Here is a 16,423-nt window from a genome sequence, read left to right as displayed (position 1 = left end):
CTTTCATTTTGGATCAACAAATGAGATCATTGCCCTTGATGGAGAGAACATTTGTAACCTCGAAATATGGAGCCAGATGGGGTGCATGTATGGACAGTGAATCACTTAGCCTTTCACAGTAGGTGTTTGTATGGACAGTGAATTGTTTAGAAAAGCTGACTTAAGGAATAGCCACTGCTATTACTGGCATTAGATCATGGGATCTACTTAATGTTTTGGGTACTTGCCAGGTACTTTTAACCTGGATTGGCCACAGTTGGAAGCAGGATGCTGGTTTAATGGACCCTTGGTCTGACCCAGTATGGCAACTTCTAATGTTCTTAGTCTTTCACAGAAACAAGTGAAAACTAGTGGGCATCATATACAAGATGAGTATTTTTATTTAATAATAGTTTTTCAAAAGTTGAACACATCACCAAGTAATTGATTTTATATTCACTTCTTTGAACTCAGACATGCAGATATATGGAGGATGCCTTAAAACAATAGACTCTATAAAAAAAATCTCTGCCCGTAGTGAGGTTAAACTTAAACAATCCCAACCTACAATATAACCCCACTCTCGCTCAAAATTCAATCTAATAAATTGTTATATGGGATGGTGTAGGTTTCATACACAAACTGTTGCTTACCTCCACGGCCTTGCTTACAGATATTTGATTTGGATATGTAATAAAGTTGGCATGCAGATAGATGGAATTGCATGATTTAAGTTAAACAAGACGGTATTTAATAGCAAAATAATTTGATTTTATATTCACAAAACGCAAGGAAAATGCACAGAAAATAATAATAAAAAAATTAAAGAATTAATAAAAAATATAGGCGGTTGGGAAGGAGGTAGGTTTATGATTACATTAAAGAAATATCTGTAAGCAAGGCCGTGGAGGCAAGCAACAGACTGTGTCTGAAACCTACACCATCCCATATAACAATTTATTAGATTGAATTTTGAGCGAGAGTGGGGTTATATTGTAGGTTGGGATTGTTAAAACAATAGACAGCATGAATAAGGCTGTGATATGTTTCGGTCCCAACATATGATTATCTACATTATTTAATATAATTAGTCATTTGGTTTGGTTTTTCGAAGTCAGAAATTTATATAGTAGTAGTGTGTTGTTTGCATAAAATAAATGTATCCAACATGTATTGAATATAGAGTAGCTACCAATGCGCACACACTGTATTGTATAATCACAGGGGAGAATTAGATGCTAAGCTGCAGATGGAGGGCTAAAATCAGGATATTCAAACATTTTAGCCTTCACATTTTTTCTGGAAAGTCGGAAAAAAATCAGGACAGTTAACAGCCCTAATTCTTCTGGCAATAACATATGCAAAACAAAACAAAAGGAAATACAATTACTAAAGAACCTTAGTGTACATTGGGAGAAAATGCAAACAAAACCATTCAGCATCTTGCAAAAGACATCCAATGCAGTATATATTTTATCAACTATTTCAAAACAGAACAAACAATTAGAAGTCAGTTTTCAAAGATTGGGTCCAGCTAACTTTTGGAGATAGTTAGAGATAAGCCATGATTTGTGTATTTGCTACCTACCAAGTTGAGATATTTTGTGTGCATAACTTATGTGCATAAAACCTATCCAGATGAAATGAGGCAGCATTGGAGGTGTAACCTTTAGCCAGTGCACACAGACATTGAGTGTTATCTATCTGAAGTTACATGCATAACTCTGGCTGGAAAGATATCGGTTCAAAAGTTATACAGGTAAACTTCTGTACATAACATTTTCTAGTTGTAAATTCTGCTGAATATTTGGATAAAGTAACATGCATAACTTTAATAACTTGCTGGCTCTCTGAATATTGACCTTTATGAGTTCAAACACTGGAGATTTCAGTGCCCCAGATCCTGAATGGTAAAGGAAAGAAACTGGGTCTTTATGGACTTGTATTAAACTTATTATGCAAACAAAAAAACAAGAAAAATGGAGCTGGGTTTATAGTCCCTCTAACTTAGTCATCTATGGGAAAACTCTGTGTTTAAGGGACCATGTTCCACCATTTATAAGTGAAAGGCTTCCGGCGGACATTGGTTCCACAATGGACCTCCCCCAGCTTCCTGTGGTAAGAAACAACGTCATCGATGAAAGTGCAGTTCAACCCCAGAGGCTTCAGCAACGAGATCAGATTTTCCTCAAAGCAGCAGGTCTCCTCAATGATTGGGCCATAGGGTTTAGGGACTCCAAGTTCAGTCCCCAGGACAACCATGTTCACCTGTACAGAGGAGAAAGAAAAGCAAAGGTATAAGCTAAAAGTTCCGTACCTTGTTGCACTCACATTTATAAAATGGGGTTTAGTTGTCTTTAGTGATTGCTAATGATAACATTTTTTTTCTATTCTTAATTAGGGAGAACTGAGGAATATGTTGCCATTGTGTGCCTTCACACTAGTCAAGACTACAAGACAAAAAAATAGGAAAGAAAGCCACAAAAAAGTGTCCAAGCTATGTGCTGGCATTGTTTTTAAATATCTCTGCCGCCTTTGACACGGTTAGTCACTCAATTCTACTTCTTAGGCTGGCTGGAAGTGGTTTGGGAGGGGATATAATTCAGTAGTTTGAGTCATTTGTCTAACAAAGATCAGCAGATACTCTGCTTGGTATACAACACATTCTGCAGTGCCTCAGGGCTCTATTCTGTCATTGATATTTAATATTTAATTGTAGGCTTATATTTTAGAATCATATAACACTGGTTTTAAAATATATGCAGAATTATTTGATTTATACATTGGATTTGGCCAAACATTGTATAACAGATGTAAACAAATGGAGGATTAGCAATAATTTGCTATTAAATCTTGCTATGAAAGAGGCTGTGTAGTTTACCAGATCTGGCTTGCCACCTAATTTTGATGGCTCTAGTTTGTCAATTGATAGTATTTCAATAATATCTTCTGATTTTTATTAGAAACCTGGGCATTCAATTTGGCTCTTGCCTTGTTTCTGGTGCATAATTAATTCTCTGCTATGCAGGACGTACCAGGCAACCCTGAGATTGTTGTACTGGGCTTGAAATATTTTGAGTTGGCAAAATTTAAAGTTATAATTTGAGACTAGATTACTAAAGGTTTTCATAGGGACAGTCCACCACACAACAACTCCCTCAACACTACTGGCACTACAGTAAACAAGTGTCCCATATTCACCCACCAAAAATCTGGCAACCTTACTCAAACTCCAATGCAACTATAAACAGGGTTCACATTCATAAAGTTATTTCTGGGAGAAAAAAAGAAGCAAATGAATGGCTCCATTAGGATCTGTGGGAAGGGCAGCATGATAATTGTTTGCATATTTTAGCAATACAAGTAGCACCGGTCCTTTATATGTTCTACAATGTACTGTATTTAGTGGCAACATTACCAGGGCTGTGTTTTTGAACAAAGGAACATGCCATGCTGGGTCAGACCAAGGGTTCATCAAGCCCAGCATCCTGTTTCCAACAGAGGCCAAACCAGGACACAAGAACCTGGCAAACACCTAAACACTAAGAAGATCCCATGCTACTGATGCCAGTAATAGCAGAGGTCATTCCCTAAGTAAACTTGATTAATAGCAGTTAATGGACTTCTCCTCCAAAAACTTATCCAAACCATTTTTAAACCCAGCTACACTAAGGGACAGATTTTCAAAGCCCTATGCACGCCGGGCCTATTTTCAAAGGGCCCGGTGGCGAGCATAAAGCCCCGGAACACGTATAAGTCCCAGGGCATGGAAAAAGGGGCATGGGCGGTCTGGGACGGGGTGGGGCCGGAGGCAGGCGCAACTTATAAAATAAAGGTTAGGGTGGCTTTTTAGGTAGGGCTGGGGGGCGAGTTAGGGAGGGGAAGGTGGGGAGGTGGAAGGAAAGTTCACTCCGAGGCCACTCCGATTTCGGAGTGGCCTCGGAATGGGGAAAGCCAGTAGGGCTCCCCAAGGGCTCAGCATATGCAAGGAGCACTATTATGCACCCCCTTGCGCGCGCCGACCCTGGATTTTATAACATGAGCACGGCTGCGCGCACATGTTATTAAATCAGGCGTACATTTGTATGCACCGGGTTGCGCGCACAAATGTATGCCCGCACGTAGGTATTAAAATCCAGCCCTAACTGCACTCACATCCTCTGGCAACAAATTCCAGAGCTTAATTGTGCATTGAGTGAAAAAGAATTTTCTCTGATTTGTCTTAAATGTGCTACTTGCTGACTTCATGGAGTGCCCCCTAGTCCTTCTATTATCGGAAAGTGTAAATAACCGATTCACATCTACTCGTTCAAAACCTCTCATGATTTTAAAGACCTCTATTATTCATATCCCCCCTCAGCCATCTCTTCTCCAAGCTGAACAGCCCTAACCTCTTTAGCCTTTCTCATAGGGGAGCTGTTCCATCCTCTTTATCATTTTGGTTGCCCTTCACTGTACCTTATCCATCACAACTATATCTTTTTTGAGATGCAGCAACCATAATTGTACACAGTATTCAAGGTGCGGTCTCACCATGGAGTGATACAGAGGCATTATGACATTTTTCGTTTTATTCACCATTCCTTTCCTAATAATTCCTAACATTCTGTTTGCTTTTTTGACTGCAGCAGCACACTGAGTCGTCGATTTCAAAGTATTATCCACTATGATGATTAGATATTTTTCCTGGGTGGCAGCTCCTAATATGAAATCTAACATCGCGTAAATACAACAAGGGTTACTTTTCCCTATATGCAACATCTTGCACTTGTCCACATTAAATTTCATCTGCCATTTGGATGCTCAATCTTCCAGTCTCGCAAGGTCCTCCTGTAATGTATCACAGTCCGCTTGTGATTTAACTACTCTGAATAATTTTGTGTCATCCGCAAATTTGATAACCTCACGTGTCGTATTCCTTTCCAGATCATTTATAAATATATTGAAAAGCACCGGTCCAAGTACAGATCCCTGAGGCACTGCACTGTTTACCCTTTTCAACTGAGAAAATTTACCATGTAATCCTATTCTCTGTTTCCTGTCTTTTAACCAGTTTGTAATCCACGAAAGGACATCGCCTCCTATCCCATGACTTTTTAGTTTTCTTAGAAGCCTTTCATGAAGGACTTTGTCAAATGCCTTCTGAAAATCCAAATACACTATGCCTACCGGTTCACCTTTATCCACATGTTTATTAACCTCTTCAAATAAATTAAGCAGATTTGTTAGGCAATACTTCCCTTGGGTAAATCCATATTGACTGTGTTCCATTAAACCATGTCTTTCTATATGCCATGTGATTTTGATCTTTAGAATAGTTTCCACTATTTTTCCCAACACTGAAGATACTAATGCAGACCATAAAGAATTCATTGTAATTGTGGCAGGCTTTATCAAGGGATCTCTAGTTGTTAAGCATACCATCAAATTGAATTATCCTGCTCCAGAAGGGTCAATAATACCTTCCCCAGTTCCTGAGGCTCCAATTCTGTTGATCCTCACCAAGGTCCGGCCAGGACTCTTGACAGTAGTAACAGGAGACACCGATCCTTCTCTGAGGTCTCCTGTACCAGGTTTTCCGCCAACATTTCTCTCTCTCCCAATTCCAAATGCAAGGAGAGGGGGACTTGCCGAAAAGATGGTCTGGCAAGCGGTGAGGAGGGTGGAATAGGTGCACCAGGCTTAATGATATTCCTTCAGCCAAAGAAGCCGACTCCCACTCTAAGTTGGCTTTCCCAGCAGCTGTGTCTCCCAGCAAGGTTAAAGGTTAGGCTGCGAAAAAGTTATCAATCCATGGCTGCTGACCGGCCTGTATCAGTGAAGAGGCAATACTATCTCTAATCTTCGCCCTTCTTTTAGTATGAGGCATCTTAGGTAATAATATCCAAGGGGAAAAAAAAGTAAATGGAGAGCTTCCTGGTTGCCAATTTAGGAAACAATTATACCAGGAATTAGTCCAGATTAAGGAGGTCATTTTCAAAAGCGATTTATGCTGTAAAGGGACTTTTCGCGTGCAATCACTAAATGGGGGCAGAGTCGGCCCCGGATGAGGAGGAATCGGGGTGGCACCGGGGCCGACATTGCGGACACATCGCTGGCGGCGAAAGGTAAGGACCCTTATTGCCGCCAGTTTCGTGCCAAATAACTACACCTTTTATGGTGTAGTTATTCGGTGCAAAAGCCAGCAGCCAGCGCACCGCAGTGGTGCGATGGCTGCCGGCTTTCGCAGGCCCGCCCCCATTACCCCATTTCAGAGTATCCCTATCATTACTGCCGGATTTTCTAAGGTCTGCGACCTTAGAAAATCCAGGCTTAAGTTAGCAGAGAAAAGAAATTTGAACCAATTAAGTAGGTCATTTCAGAACGCCTCTACACTGTAACCTTCCACCAGCACTGCATAACAGGAAGTCATCGCATATCTGCTTCTATTTCTCCAGTGTAGCACTGCATGGCTTCCTTTGGTTTCCTGTTCAGTTTTTATCTGCATATTTCTATTTTTAATTTATGGTCACTTATTCTATATTTGGAGAAGATATATGCATGTTCTGACTGTGTGAACAAGATGAGGTATTCTGATAGTGTGTAGTTTTTGTGTAGTGAACTGTAGCAGTTTGTTCTATTTTCCCAGTAGGAGTCCATTGGTGTTATAGGATCGGGTATAATATTTGCAATGCTGTCATTTCATAGGCTCTGTGGCTAGTTGCAGGGGTGAGGGCCCAGAGAGGTTATCCCCGCTCATCCTATCCCCATGGAAGGCCTTGCACATGAATATCAGCACCTTTTTAATCCAGGAAAAAAGCACTGGTCACTTATTTATTTTATTATTGCTTACACGAATGTGGAATATAATTGTTTTTAGTTAAAGTAAGGGTTTCTCAGAACTGAAGCCCTTTCTGGACTCTTGCAACACAGTCTGTATCCCTTTTCTATTGTTGATTTAGCAGTAAAACATGTTCCTTTCTATGTCACAAATTAACTTAGTCCAATACTAAATTATTGCTGACCTTTATTTCTCATGTGAGATGAAATCCTAAGCCAGTTCATCTTATTCAATGTAAGAACAAATTTTGCACTGAGCACGAGGAATGTTATACGGACATATGTTCTAAATGCATTTTTTAAAAAATATTAACTTTAGATATGGAACGTTAAACAATTAACTAAGAGCTTGACAAGAGGACAAGTCAGCAACTGGTAGTCTTTGAAGCAGAATGCTTGGCCTCTAACATGGAGCTACGGCACTGGGAGATACTGCAGCCCACTTTAAGCATTTTCTCAGAATCCAGTATATTGCTTATCTGGTGCTTAATTTCCAACTTTGCTATTACATTTTTTAAAAAATGCATCAAGCCAAATTGTTTTCACTTCCAATGCCATTTAGAAATCATGGTTACTACAAGTGTTTGCCTACCATGCTTGGGAAGAAAGCCAATGCTTTGCCAGATCCATCCAGTCGAAAAAGGGCAGGGATATCGATGATATCTTCTTCTGTCAATCCTAGCTGCTGTTTGAGGATGTCCCGGTTCCAATCAATACAGTGCTGCCAAAAGGAAGAATATCAGGATTAAGATTAGTGAAGGTAATTTTCAGCAGCCCACAAAGAGCTAAAGTTTGTTTGTACAAAGCACACGCAGACTTTAACCTGAATTTTCAAAGCAGACATGTATTGTGATGGTGGGAAAAGGATGTAAACTTTAAAAGCAGCATTTTTCCCCTGTCTGAGAGGGGTTGAAGAATCAAGATGGCAGTATTTTTACTATATTTCCCTTCCTCCCTGGGTGACTGACTTTGGCAGGGAGCCAGCAGGGATGAATCAGCATACGGTGGGGCCAGTAGCGGTTCATTGGCAGCGTATTCAGTTGTAAAAGAGAGGCTTCTGCAGTAGCATAGGTGCAGCAAGCAGTGAGATGGAGTGAGAAAGATCCTGACAGCTCCTACTAACCTCAGCTATGGAGGAAGATTGAACTGAGGCTGACTGGACAAATCACCACTAAAAGTTAACAAACTATAGCCGTATAACTTTAATCATAACTGGATATTCTTTTTAATATCACTGGTTATGTATAAAATTATTCGGCTATGGTTAACCGGATAAATTCTCACTTAAACGGCTACTTTCAAAAGAACATAATTGGTTTTGTTATATTCCTTTTAAAAACAAAACCAAAACATTGCGGGCCTACAGGCCCAAACATGTCCTCGGCCTTCCTCCCACCCAATTTCCAAAGGCTAACTGGGCCAAACTTGCTGTCCCCTCCCCAAAATGGCCCATCTCACTGCTCAAAAAAAATTTATTTGGGGCGAGTCCCCCCTCCCTCACACCCTGCTCCCACTTCCTCTTATTTTAAGCACACATTGCATTGTCTCCAGCCCTCCCACTCTACCACTCACCCCAACCCTTTCCCTTCTAGGCCCCCCCCGCCCCCGTACCTTTATTTATAGTAGCTGTACTCCCAAATCGTGGTAGCCTCCTGCGATCCGGGCCCAGCAGTTTCACTGTAGCTGTAGTACACTTCTCCCATTCCTATTGCTGGTAGCAGGCTACTGTGATCCGGGAGTACAAATACCATGAATAAAGGTACAGGGTGGGGGGAAAAGAGAGAAACACGATCTTCCAATGCCAGAAAAGTCAAGTAAAGACTGCCGTGCTATGGGAGACTCAGTATTAGCGGAATTACAAAGCATACGGGAGCCGATGGATCAGCATTTTAACGCTAGCCATGATATTAAAACTGATCTAGAAAGGATGGCAATTCAATTCTCAGTCTTACAAATAGCAGTTGGTAAAAGCGAGGTTCAGTTAGCAGACTTTGAAAAGATAACAGATACAGTATGACAGCATACCACAAATTGACAGCATATCTCAAATTGAATCTTTGAGAGAAAGGCAGTAGAAGATCTTGCAAATTGAAACTGCTGCAATAATGTAAGGCTTTTGGGAATCCCTGAGGGGATGGAAGGCACTAACATCATAAGAAGTAATACCTAGAATACTTCAGGTATGTTTTGAAAAGCCGTTTAAAATGGAACAGGCTTATTGTATCCCCTTCTGGCCTCAGTCTAAAATCAAGTTCCAGAGGCCAATAGTATTTACAGTATTAAGATAACCACAAGTACTTGATATCTTCACAGCAGACCGATTTAAAACACCAGTGATGACGTGATGCCTTGGTGAGAGCAAGACATCTGCTAGTGCTGCTCTTGGGGCCTACCCACCATCTGACCGCTCAGCTGACATCCAACTCTGACTGGCTTGGTTTTTAACATCTTACGATTTTGGGAGCTTATCCTGGGTTATTCTTGACTCTTTGGATGGCGTAATGACAACTAAAGTAACCTGTAAAGACAAGAATAAAGCTAAGGTCACCTAGTCCAAGATGGCGGATCAGGAAGAGGAGAAAACCACAGCAGAGCCGGTGCACAATGGTGAAATGACAGAGGCGGTGACATTGGTGGTAACTAAAGTGTTAGATGCTAAATATGAACAAGTATTTGCAAAATTCGATACCATATCTGCTTCTATGGAGGCTGTCACTTGCTGGGTAGCTGCCATGGAACAATGTGTCTCTGGTGCAGAAGATGCTGCGTACGAAGTGGATAAGATCATGGCAGATTTGCAAGCCAAGGTAGCTCAGCTTGAAGATAAGGCCGAGGATCTAGAAACTAGATCCTGCCAGAATAATTTAAGGTTGGTGGGAATCCCAAAATTATAGCTGAAGCGAAGCTGCAGGGATTCTTGGAGTTGTGGCTGGTGCAGAAGCTCTTCTTGGGGCTTGCTCCAGGCTCGTTGCAGATTGAGAGAGCCCATTATCAAGGTCCATGCTTGGAAAATCAGGAGCGGCCACAGGTTATAATTGCACACCTTTTGAACTTTGACCATAAAATGATGATCATGCGGACTGTGCAGCGAGGCCCTCCTCTGAAAATAGGAGATCAAAAAATCTTAATTTTTCAGGATTATTCGGTGAGAGTGATGGGTCTATGTAGGGCCTTTTCCCCTGTATGTATTCTGTTGTATAAGTTTAAAGTGCATTTTGTCTTACAGTACCCGGCCAAGCTATGTGTAACCCATGAGGGAAGACAGTCATTTACAATTCACCAGATGAGGCTCAGCTATTTTTGGATTCCTTGAAAGAGACTGTGGGAAGTTGGTCTGCTGACCTAGACCACTGAGGCTAACTTAGTTGTGTTTGTCAGAAGATGGATGATGTCTCTTTCCAACAAGTCGTCAACTTCATGGGTATTGAGAAACTGCTCCTCAGAGGACAGACATTCTGGTTTGCTATGACTGATGCTTTTCCCTTTCAGTCACAAGTCTGATCCAGTTGGTTTTCCTTGTTCTTGTTATTTGGCAGCTTCAAACATCTGGCACTGGCTAGAGTTAGTGGGCGCATCTGAGTGCATAGTTTATTTATTTATTTTATTTATAGATTTTTCTATACCGGCATTCGAGATTAGGAACCCCATCATGCCGGTTTACAAATAACAAGAGGGTGTGCACAAAAAACAGAACATAAACAAGTGCAAAGAAATAAAAGTTACATTACAACAGGGTCATAAAACTGGGGAGAGAATTAGAGTAAGATAGTTGAGTAGTAAAGATGAATTATTTACATTAATAATTTACATAATATTGTGTAGTGTCTTATAAGATGTTACTGTCTTTCAATATGGATCTGGGAAGGCTTGCTTAAATAGCCATAAATAGTTAAAATGGAATCTATCTCCATAGTAATCTGGATCCTGCATTCTCAATTTGGGCCTGATTCCCTTTGACTGATTTTGATTACCTTTCAGACACTAGTATTCCGTGGAAGGGGGAGATTGAGTGGCTCTTGATAACGGTGCCTTTGATATGGGCACTGGAGATACTTTAAGCTATATGGCTATTACATGTGTTTACTCTATGTTTGGGTGTAGAGGGCGGTGGGTGGGTCCCAAGGCATCTAATACATGATTTCCTCTCTTCGGAGATGGGGGTATGGATAAGGATACTGAGTGGTTATTCCAGTACTCCCTGAAGGGGGACCACATTTTTTGATATAGCAACCTATTCCATTTAAGCAGATGGGTAAGCTTCTCTACCAAAGGTATTTCATGTACCTGATTCTGCCATCTACTCAGTGTTGGAGCAGACTTCCACATCGAGGCTATTGTAAACCTTCCTGTATGTATTAATTGATCTGCCAGGCTTCTTTGCGAAGTGGCGACGTGACTACCCCCACAAAACCTAGGCCACCACCAAAACCTCACTCCGAGTTACTAGTTACCCCTCATACAGTGGTATAAATAGTTTATTTATATTAGAGCCTTATAAAAAGGCTCTGTCTGTCTCTCTAAAAAGTGGTAAAAGCTTGTCTGGGCGCTTCTCAGCTCACGATGTGAAAATATTGCAGGTGCGATAAATTTAACACACATTGTGCTAAAATACCTAAGCAATGCGGTAAATTAGTGCTCGTTGTGGTATCTCAAAAATTACCTTAACCATTCCCCTTTTTTCATTGTGGGTGCTATTTTTGCTATATTTATAGCAAAATGATAAATCTAGGTCTTAATGCTTTATATTCACAATATAGTAAAGATGGAAAAGCTTCAGATAATTTTTTGGAGGCTAACATAGTATTACTAGAAAAGCCCAGAAGAGAGCCTTTATTAACTCAAAATGAGACCTATCTCTCTCCTGAATGTAGGTTGTAAAATTTTTATTCTAAACTAATAGCTACTCAACTTAACTTGATTCTGGGTGTTATCCCAGGACAAGCAGGATGCTAGTCCTCACATATGGGTGACAGTAATGGAGCCCTATGTACGGAAAAACTTCTCTCAAAGTTTCTATGAAACTTTTGACTGGCACCAGAGTGCCTACTGAGCATGCCCATCATGCCATGATATTCCCTGCCACAGGGGTCTCCCTTCAGTCTTCTTTTTTCCACGGAGCCATTAGCCTCGCGGTTAATCTGGAGTCCTGTTGTGATTTTCACCACACATAAAACTTTAGAAAAAGTTCAGGAAAAACTTTCCACCGCAAGGATCTCCCTTCCGTTCCATCGCGGTACGTTTTCCCCCCGTGATTTTCGTCAGTTCCATACCATTTTTCAAGCCATAGTCGTTGACGGCTGTCCAGCAAAAATGGCCTCGGGTTTTAAAAAATGCCCGAATTGTGTGCGAAATATGTCCATTACGGACCCGCACCAAGAATGTGTTCTTTGCCTCGGCGAGAAACACGATGTCAAGTCCTGTAGTTTATGCGCCGAGATGACATCAAAAGGACATCAGCTCCGGATGGAGAAAATGGAGCATCTCTTCAAAATTCAACTGCTCCCAACAACATCGACGTCAGCCCAGTCATCACCTTCTGGGTCGATACGGCAAGTTGTACTGAAACGGCGACTTCCAGGTGAGGCCGGAGATGCTTCTACTCCCTCCCCCTCGCCATCGTCGAAGGCATCCACCTCCGGCAGCGAAAAGCATAAAGAAAAGCATCGGCATCAACGCCAGCATGCCATCGAACCGGTGCCCGCTGAGCCATCGACGGATGCGGCCTCCTCTGCTAAGAAAGCTCGGATGAGCGTGGAGGCTCCGAGGCCTACGGTACCAGGGCGATCCCCACCAGTATCGGTGCAGGGCACCATACCTCCTCAGGGCTCTGAGGAGGTATCGGTATCGCCATCGCCGCCTCCCCCCATAGCTGCTCTGATACCATCAGCTATCCGGGCAGAACTTGATGGTTATATCCGTCAAGCGGTTCGACAAGCGCTCCTCGATATGGTACCATTCCAGCCATCGACACCGATGTCGCCATCGACACCAGCTCCGATGCCTTCGGATCCATCGCCATCGATGCCGATACTACCATCGATTCCACCACCGATGCCCTCTGTGCCGCGCCCGATGCCGGCATCGATTCCACCGGTGACTCCATCGGTGCCTTCTTCAGAATTTACCATTCTTCAACCACTAATGAATAAATTGGACACTTTACTCGATGCAATATCGAAGAAGCCAAGAGACATCGATGAAGAACCTGTTCCAGGACCCTCAGGAGTTCCCAGGCCTCATCAGCCTCGGTCCCCTTTACTGCCACCGATGCCTAAGGAGACACCGCTGGTACCAATTACACCACACCCACTGAGGTCTCCAAAAGATACAGGCACAGATAGACACAGAGTACTCCTCAGAAGAGGACATACTGTATGAACCATCACCTCCTGAGGACCATAGGAAGTCTCCTCCGGAAGATTTATCTTTCTCAAACTTTGTTAAGGACATGGCGGACACTATTCCTTTCCAGTTGCACGCAGAGGTGGATTCCAGGCAAAAGACACTGGAAGTTCTACAATTTGTAGATCCTCCCAAGGAGATTTTGGCGGTGCCAGTGCATGAGGTATTACAAGAACTCATGTACCGAATATGGGAACATCCAGGTTCACTGGCAGCGGTAAATAAGAGGTCAGATGCCACCTCCTTAGTCCAACCAATCCCTGGGTTTCGAAAGACCCAGCTACCTCACCAATCAGTGGTAGTGGAGTCTGCCCAGAAAAAAGCTATAAGGTTGAAGTCTCATGCCTCTACACCACCTGGAAAAGACAACAGATTCATGGACAACTTGGGGCGTAAAGTTTTCCAAGGCTCTATGTTGGTATCTCGGATTGCATCTTACCAACTCTTTATGAACCAGTATCAACGAAATCTTTGGAAACAAGTCCAAGACCTAGTTCTCACGCTTCCTGATCAATATCAAGAACCCTTCTATCAACTGGTGCATAAAGGCCTAGAGGCAGGCAAACATGAAGTCAGAGCGACCTACGACAGTTTTGAAACTGCAGCACGTCTCTCTGCTTCAGGAATAACAGCTCGTAGATGGGCCTGGCTTAAGGCATCCAATCTCCGGCCAGAAGTACAGGAGAGACTGGCCGACCTTCCCTGTTTGGGGGATAACCTGTTTGGCAACAAAGTTAAGGAAGCGGTTGCAACTATTAAAGACCACACTTAGACACTCAAGCAACTCTCATTACTGCCTCAGGAGACTCAACCCCCGGCCAGGAGACCTCCTAGAAGGGATATAAGGCGCCCTTACTACCGCCAACGCCGCTACTATCCCCCATCAAACCGAGCAAGACCGTCTCTCCCAGCTCAGCGTCCTCAGGCTAGGCAAAGGCCTGCAAGGCCTCAACCTCCTCCTCAAACTGCATCAACGTCGGGATTTTGAAAGAAAATCAGAGAGCAGCAGCCAACCCACCAACCCACTTCCATACCTGCCAGTAGGAGGTCGTGTAGCCTTTTTCCACCACACCTGGACCTCCATAACCACAGACCAATGGGTACTTTCCATAACAGCTCACGGCTACCGATTGGATTTTCTCACTGTACCAAAAGAAACTCCACCAATCTCATCTTGGACAGTGAACCACCATTCCAAAATTCTACAAACAGAATTATCCACCCTTCTGAGAGCCAGGGCCATAGAACCAGTTCCCAGGCCTCAGCAGGGCAGAGGATTCTACTCCCGCTATTTCCTCATTCCAAAGAAAACCGGAGGCCTTCATCCTATCCTGGACCTCAGAAATCTCAACAAATTTCTCAAAAAAGAGAAATTCAGGATGGTATCATTAGGCACCATGTTACCTCTACTTCAAAGAGGAGATTGGCTCTGCTCTCTGGATCTTCAAGACGCTTACGGTCACATTCCCATCTTTCCTCCTCATCGCCAGTATTTGCGATTTCTGGTCGAAGGACACATTTTCAGTACCGAGTGCTCCCATTCGGCCTAGCCTCAGCACCTCGAGTGTTCACAAAGTGTCTGGCAGTGGCGGTGGCACATCTTCACAAACAAAAGGTGCATGTATTCCCTTATCTAGACGATTGGCTCATCAGGAGTCAAACACAAGAAGGAGCTCTCAATTCCCTCAAGCTCACAGTCCACTTGCTTCACTCCTTGGGATTTCTCATCAACTACCAGAAATCCCATTGCACACCATCTCACCTACTACAATTCATCGGTGCAGATTTAAATACCATCATAGCAAAAGCTTTTCTTCCAAGAGACCGTGCTTACACACTCGTTCTCCTGGCACACTCTCTCCGAAATCAATCCCAAGTTACAGCTCATCAGTGCCTCACCCTACTCGGTCACATGGCCTCCACAGTTCACGTCACTCCCATGGCCAGACTGACCATGCGACTACTGCAATGGACACTCAAAACTCAGTGTATTCAAGCCATTCAACCATTGTCCATTCCCATTCCACTCCCATTCAGATCATGCAGGAACTGCATTCCTCCCTCCTCTGGTGGACATCAATGAACAACTTGCTCAAAGGTCTACCTTTTCAGCATCCAATTCCGCAAGTGATATTAACTACAGATGCATCTACCTTAGGCTGGGGAGCACACATTGGTCTTCTGAAGACCCAAGGGACGTGGACAAAAGCCGAAACCTCTTTTCAAATAAACTTCCTAGAGCTTCGAGCTATACGTTATGCACTGCATGCGTTCAAGGACTGCCTTTCACACAAGACTGTGCTGATTCAGACAGACAACACAGTAGCCATGTGGTACATCAACAAACAAGGAGGGACAGGTTCCTACCTCCTTTGCCAAGAAGCAGCTCAGATTTGGGACTGGGCCCTAGCACACTCAATTCTTCTACGAGCCACTTACCTGGCAGGCATCCGCAACATAATAGCCGATCGCCTCAGTCGTCAGTTCCAACCACATGAGTGGTCCTTGGGATCCAAAGATAGCAACCAAGATCTTCCAACGCTGGGGTCAACCAACAATAGATCTCTTTGCATCTCATCTGAACTACAAGGTGAACAATTACTGCTCCCTGTTACAACAGGAGAACAGCCTACCAAAGGACGCCTTTGCTCGCCATTGGAACTCAGGCCTGTTATATGCGTATCCACCGATACCACTCATAACCAAAACTCTAGTGAAGCAGTAACAGGACAAAGGGACCATGATACTCATAGCCCCATACTGGCCTCGACAAGTATGGTTTCCCACACTGCTAGACCTCTCAGTCAGGGATCCAATTCGCCTGAGAGTAGCTCCCAATCTCATAACTCAGGATCAGGGTCGGTTGCGCCATCCCAACCTTCAATCCCTGTCCCTGACAGCATGGATGTTGAAAGCTTGATCTTACAACCACTCAACCTTCCAACCACTATCTCTCAAAATGGCCCATCTCACTGCTCACCTTCCACTAGAAAAATTATTCTTATAAATGGAAACGGTTTACTTTGTGGTGCACTCAGAAATCTTTAGATCCTTTCACTTGCCCCACTACCTCACTACTAGACTACCTATACCATCTTTCAGACTCTGGTCTTAGGACTTCATCTGTAAGAGTACATTTGAGTGCAATCTCAGCTTACCATAACAAGCTGGAAGACGCACCTATCTCTACACAGCCTCTCGTCAGTAAATTTATGAAAGGTTT

At 43.1% G+C, this 16,423-nt stretch overlaps 1 protein-coding gene across 2 annotated transcripts in view; it reads right to left on the bottom strand.

Moving 5' to 3' along the window:
- Positions 1-357: 357 nt before the first annotated feature.
- LOC115076588 (protein-arginine deiminase type-2-like) overlaps positions 358-16,423 on the bottom strand; it is a 113,255-nt gene continuing 97,189 nt past the window's right edge. For both annotated transcript variants that reach the window (XM_029578187.1, XM_029578189.1), the window contains exons 15-16: positions 7,391-7,519; positions 358-2,247 (exon numbers count right to left, since the gene is read on the bottom strand). In XM_029578187.1, coding sequence (XP_029434047.1) covers positions 2,014-2,247; positions 7,391-7,519 — 363 coding nt within the window. In that variant the 3' untranslated portion in view covers positions 358-2,013. The remainder of the gene's footprint in view (positions 2,248-7,390; positions 7,520-16,423) is intronic.

Source organism: Rhinatrema bivittatum, chromosome 15 (genome assembly GCF_901001135.1).
Source record: "Rhinatrema bivittatum chromosome 15, aRhiBiv1.1, whole genome shotgun sequence".
Taxonomy (NCBI): Eukaryota; Metazoa; Chordata; class Amphibia; order Gymnophiona; family Rhinatrematidae; genus Rhinatrema; species Rhinatrema bivittatum.
The sequence above is the reverse complement of the archived record's forward strand: the minus strand, read 5'-3'. Positions and strand labels throughout refer to the sequence as shown.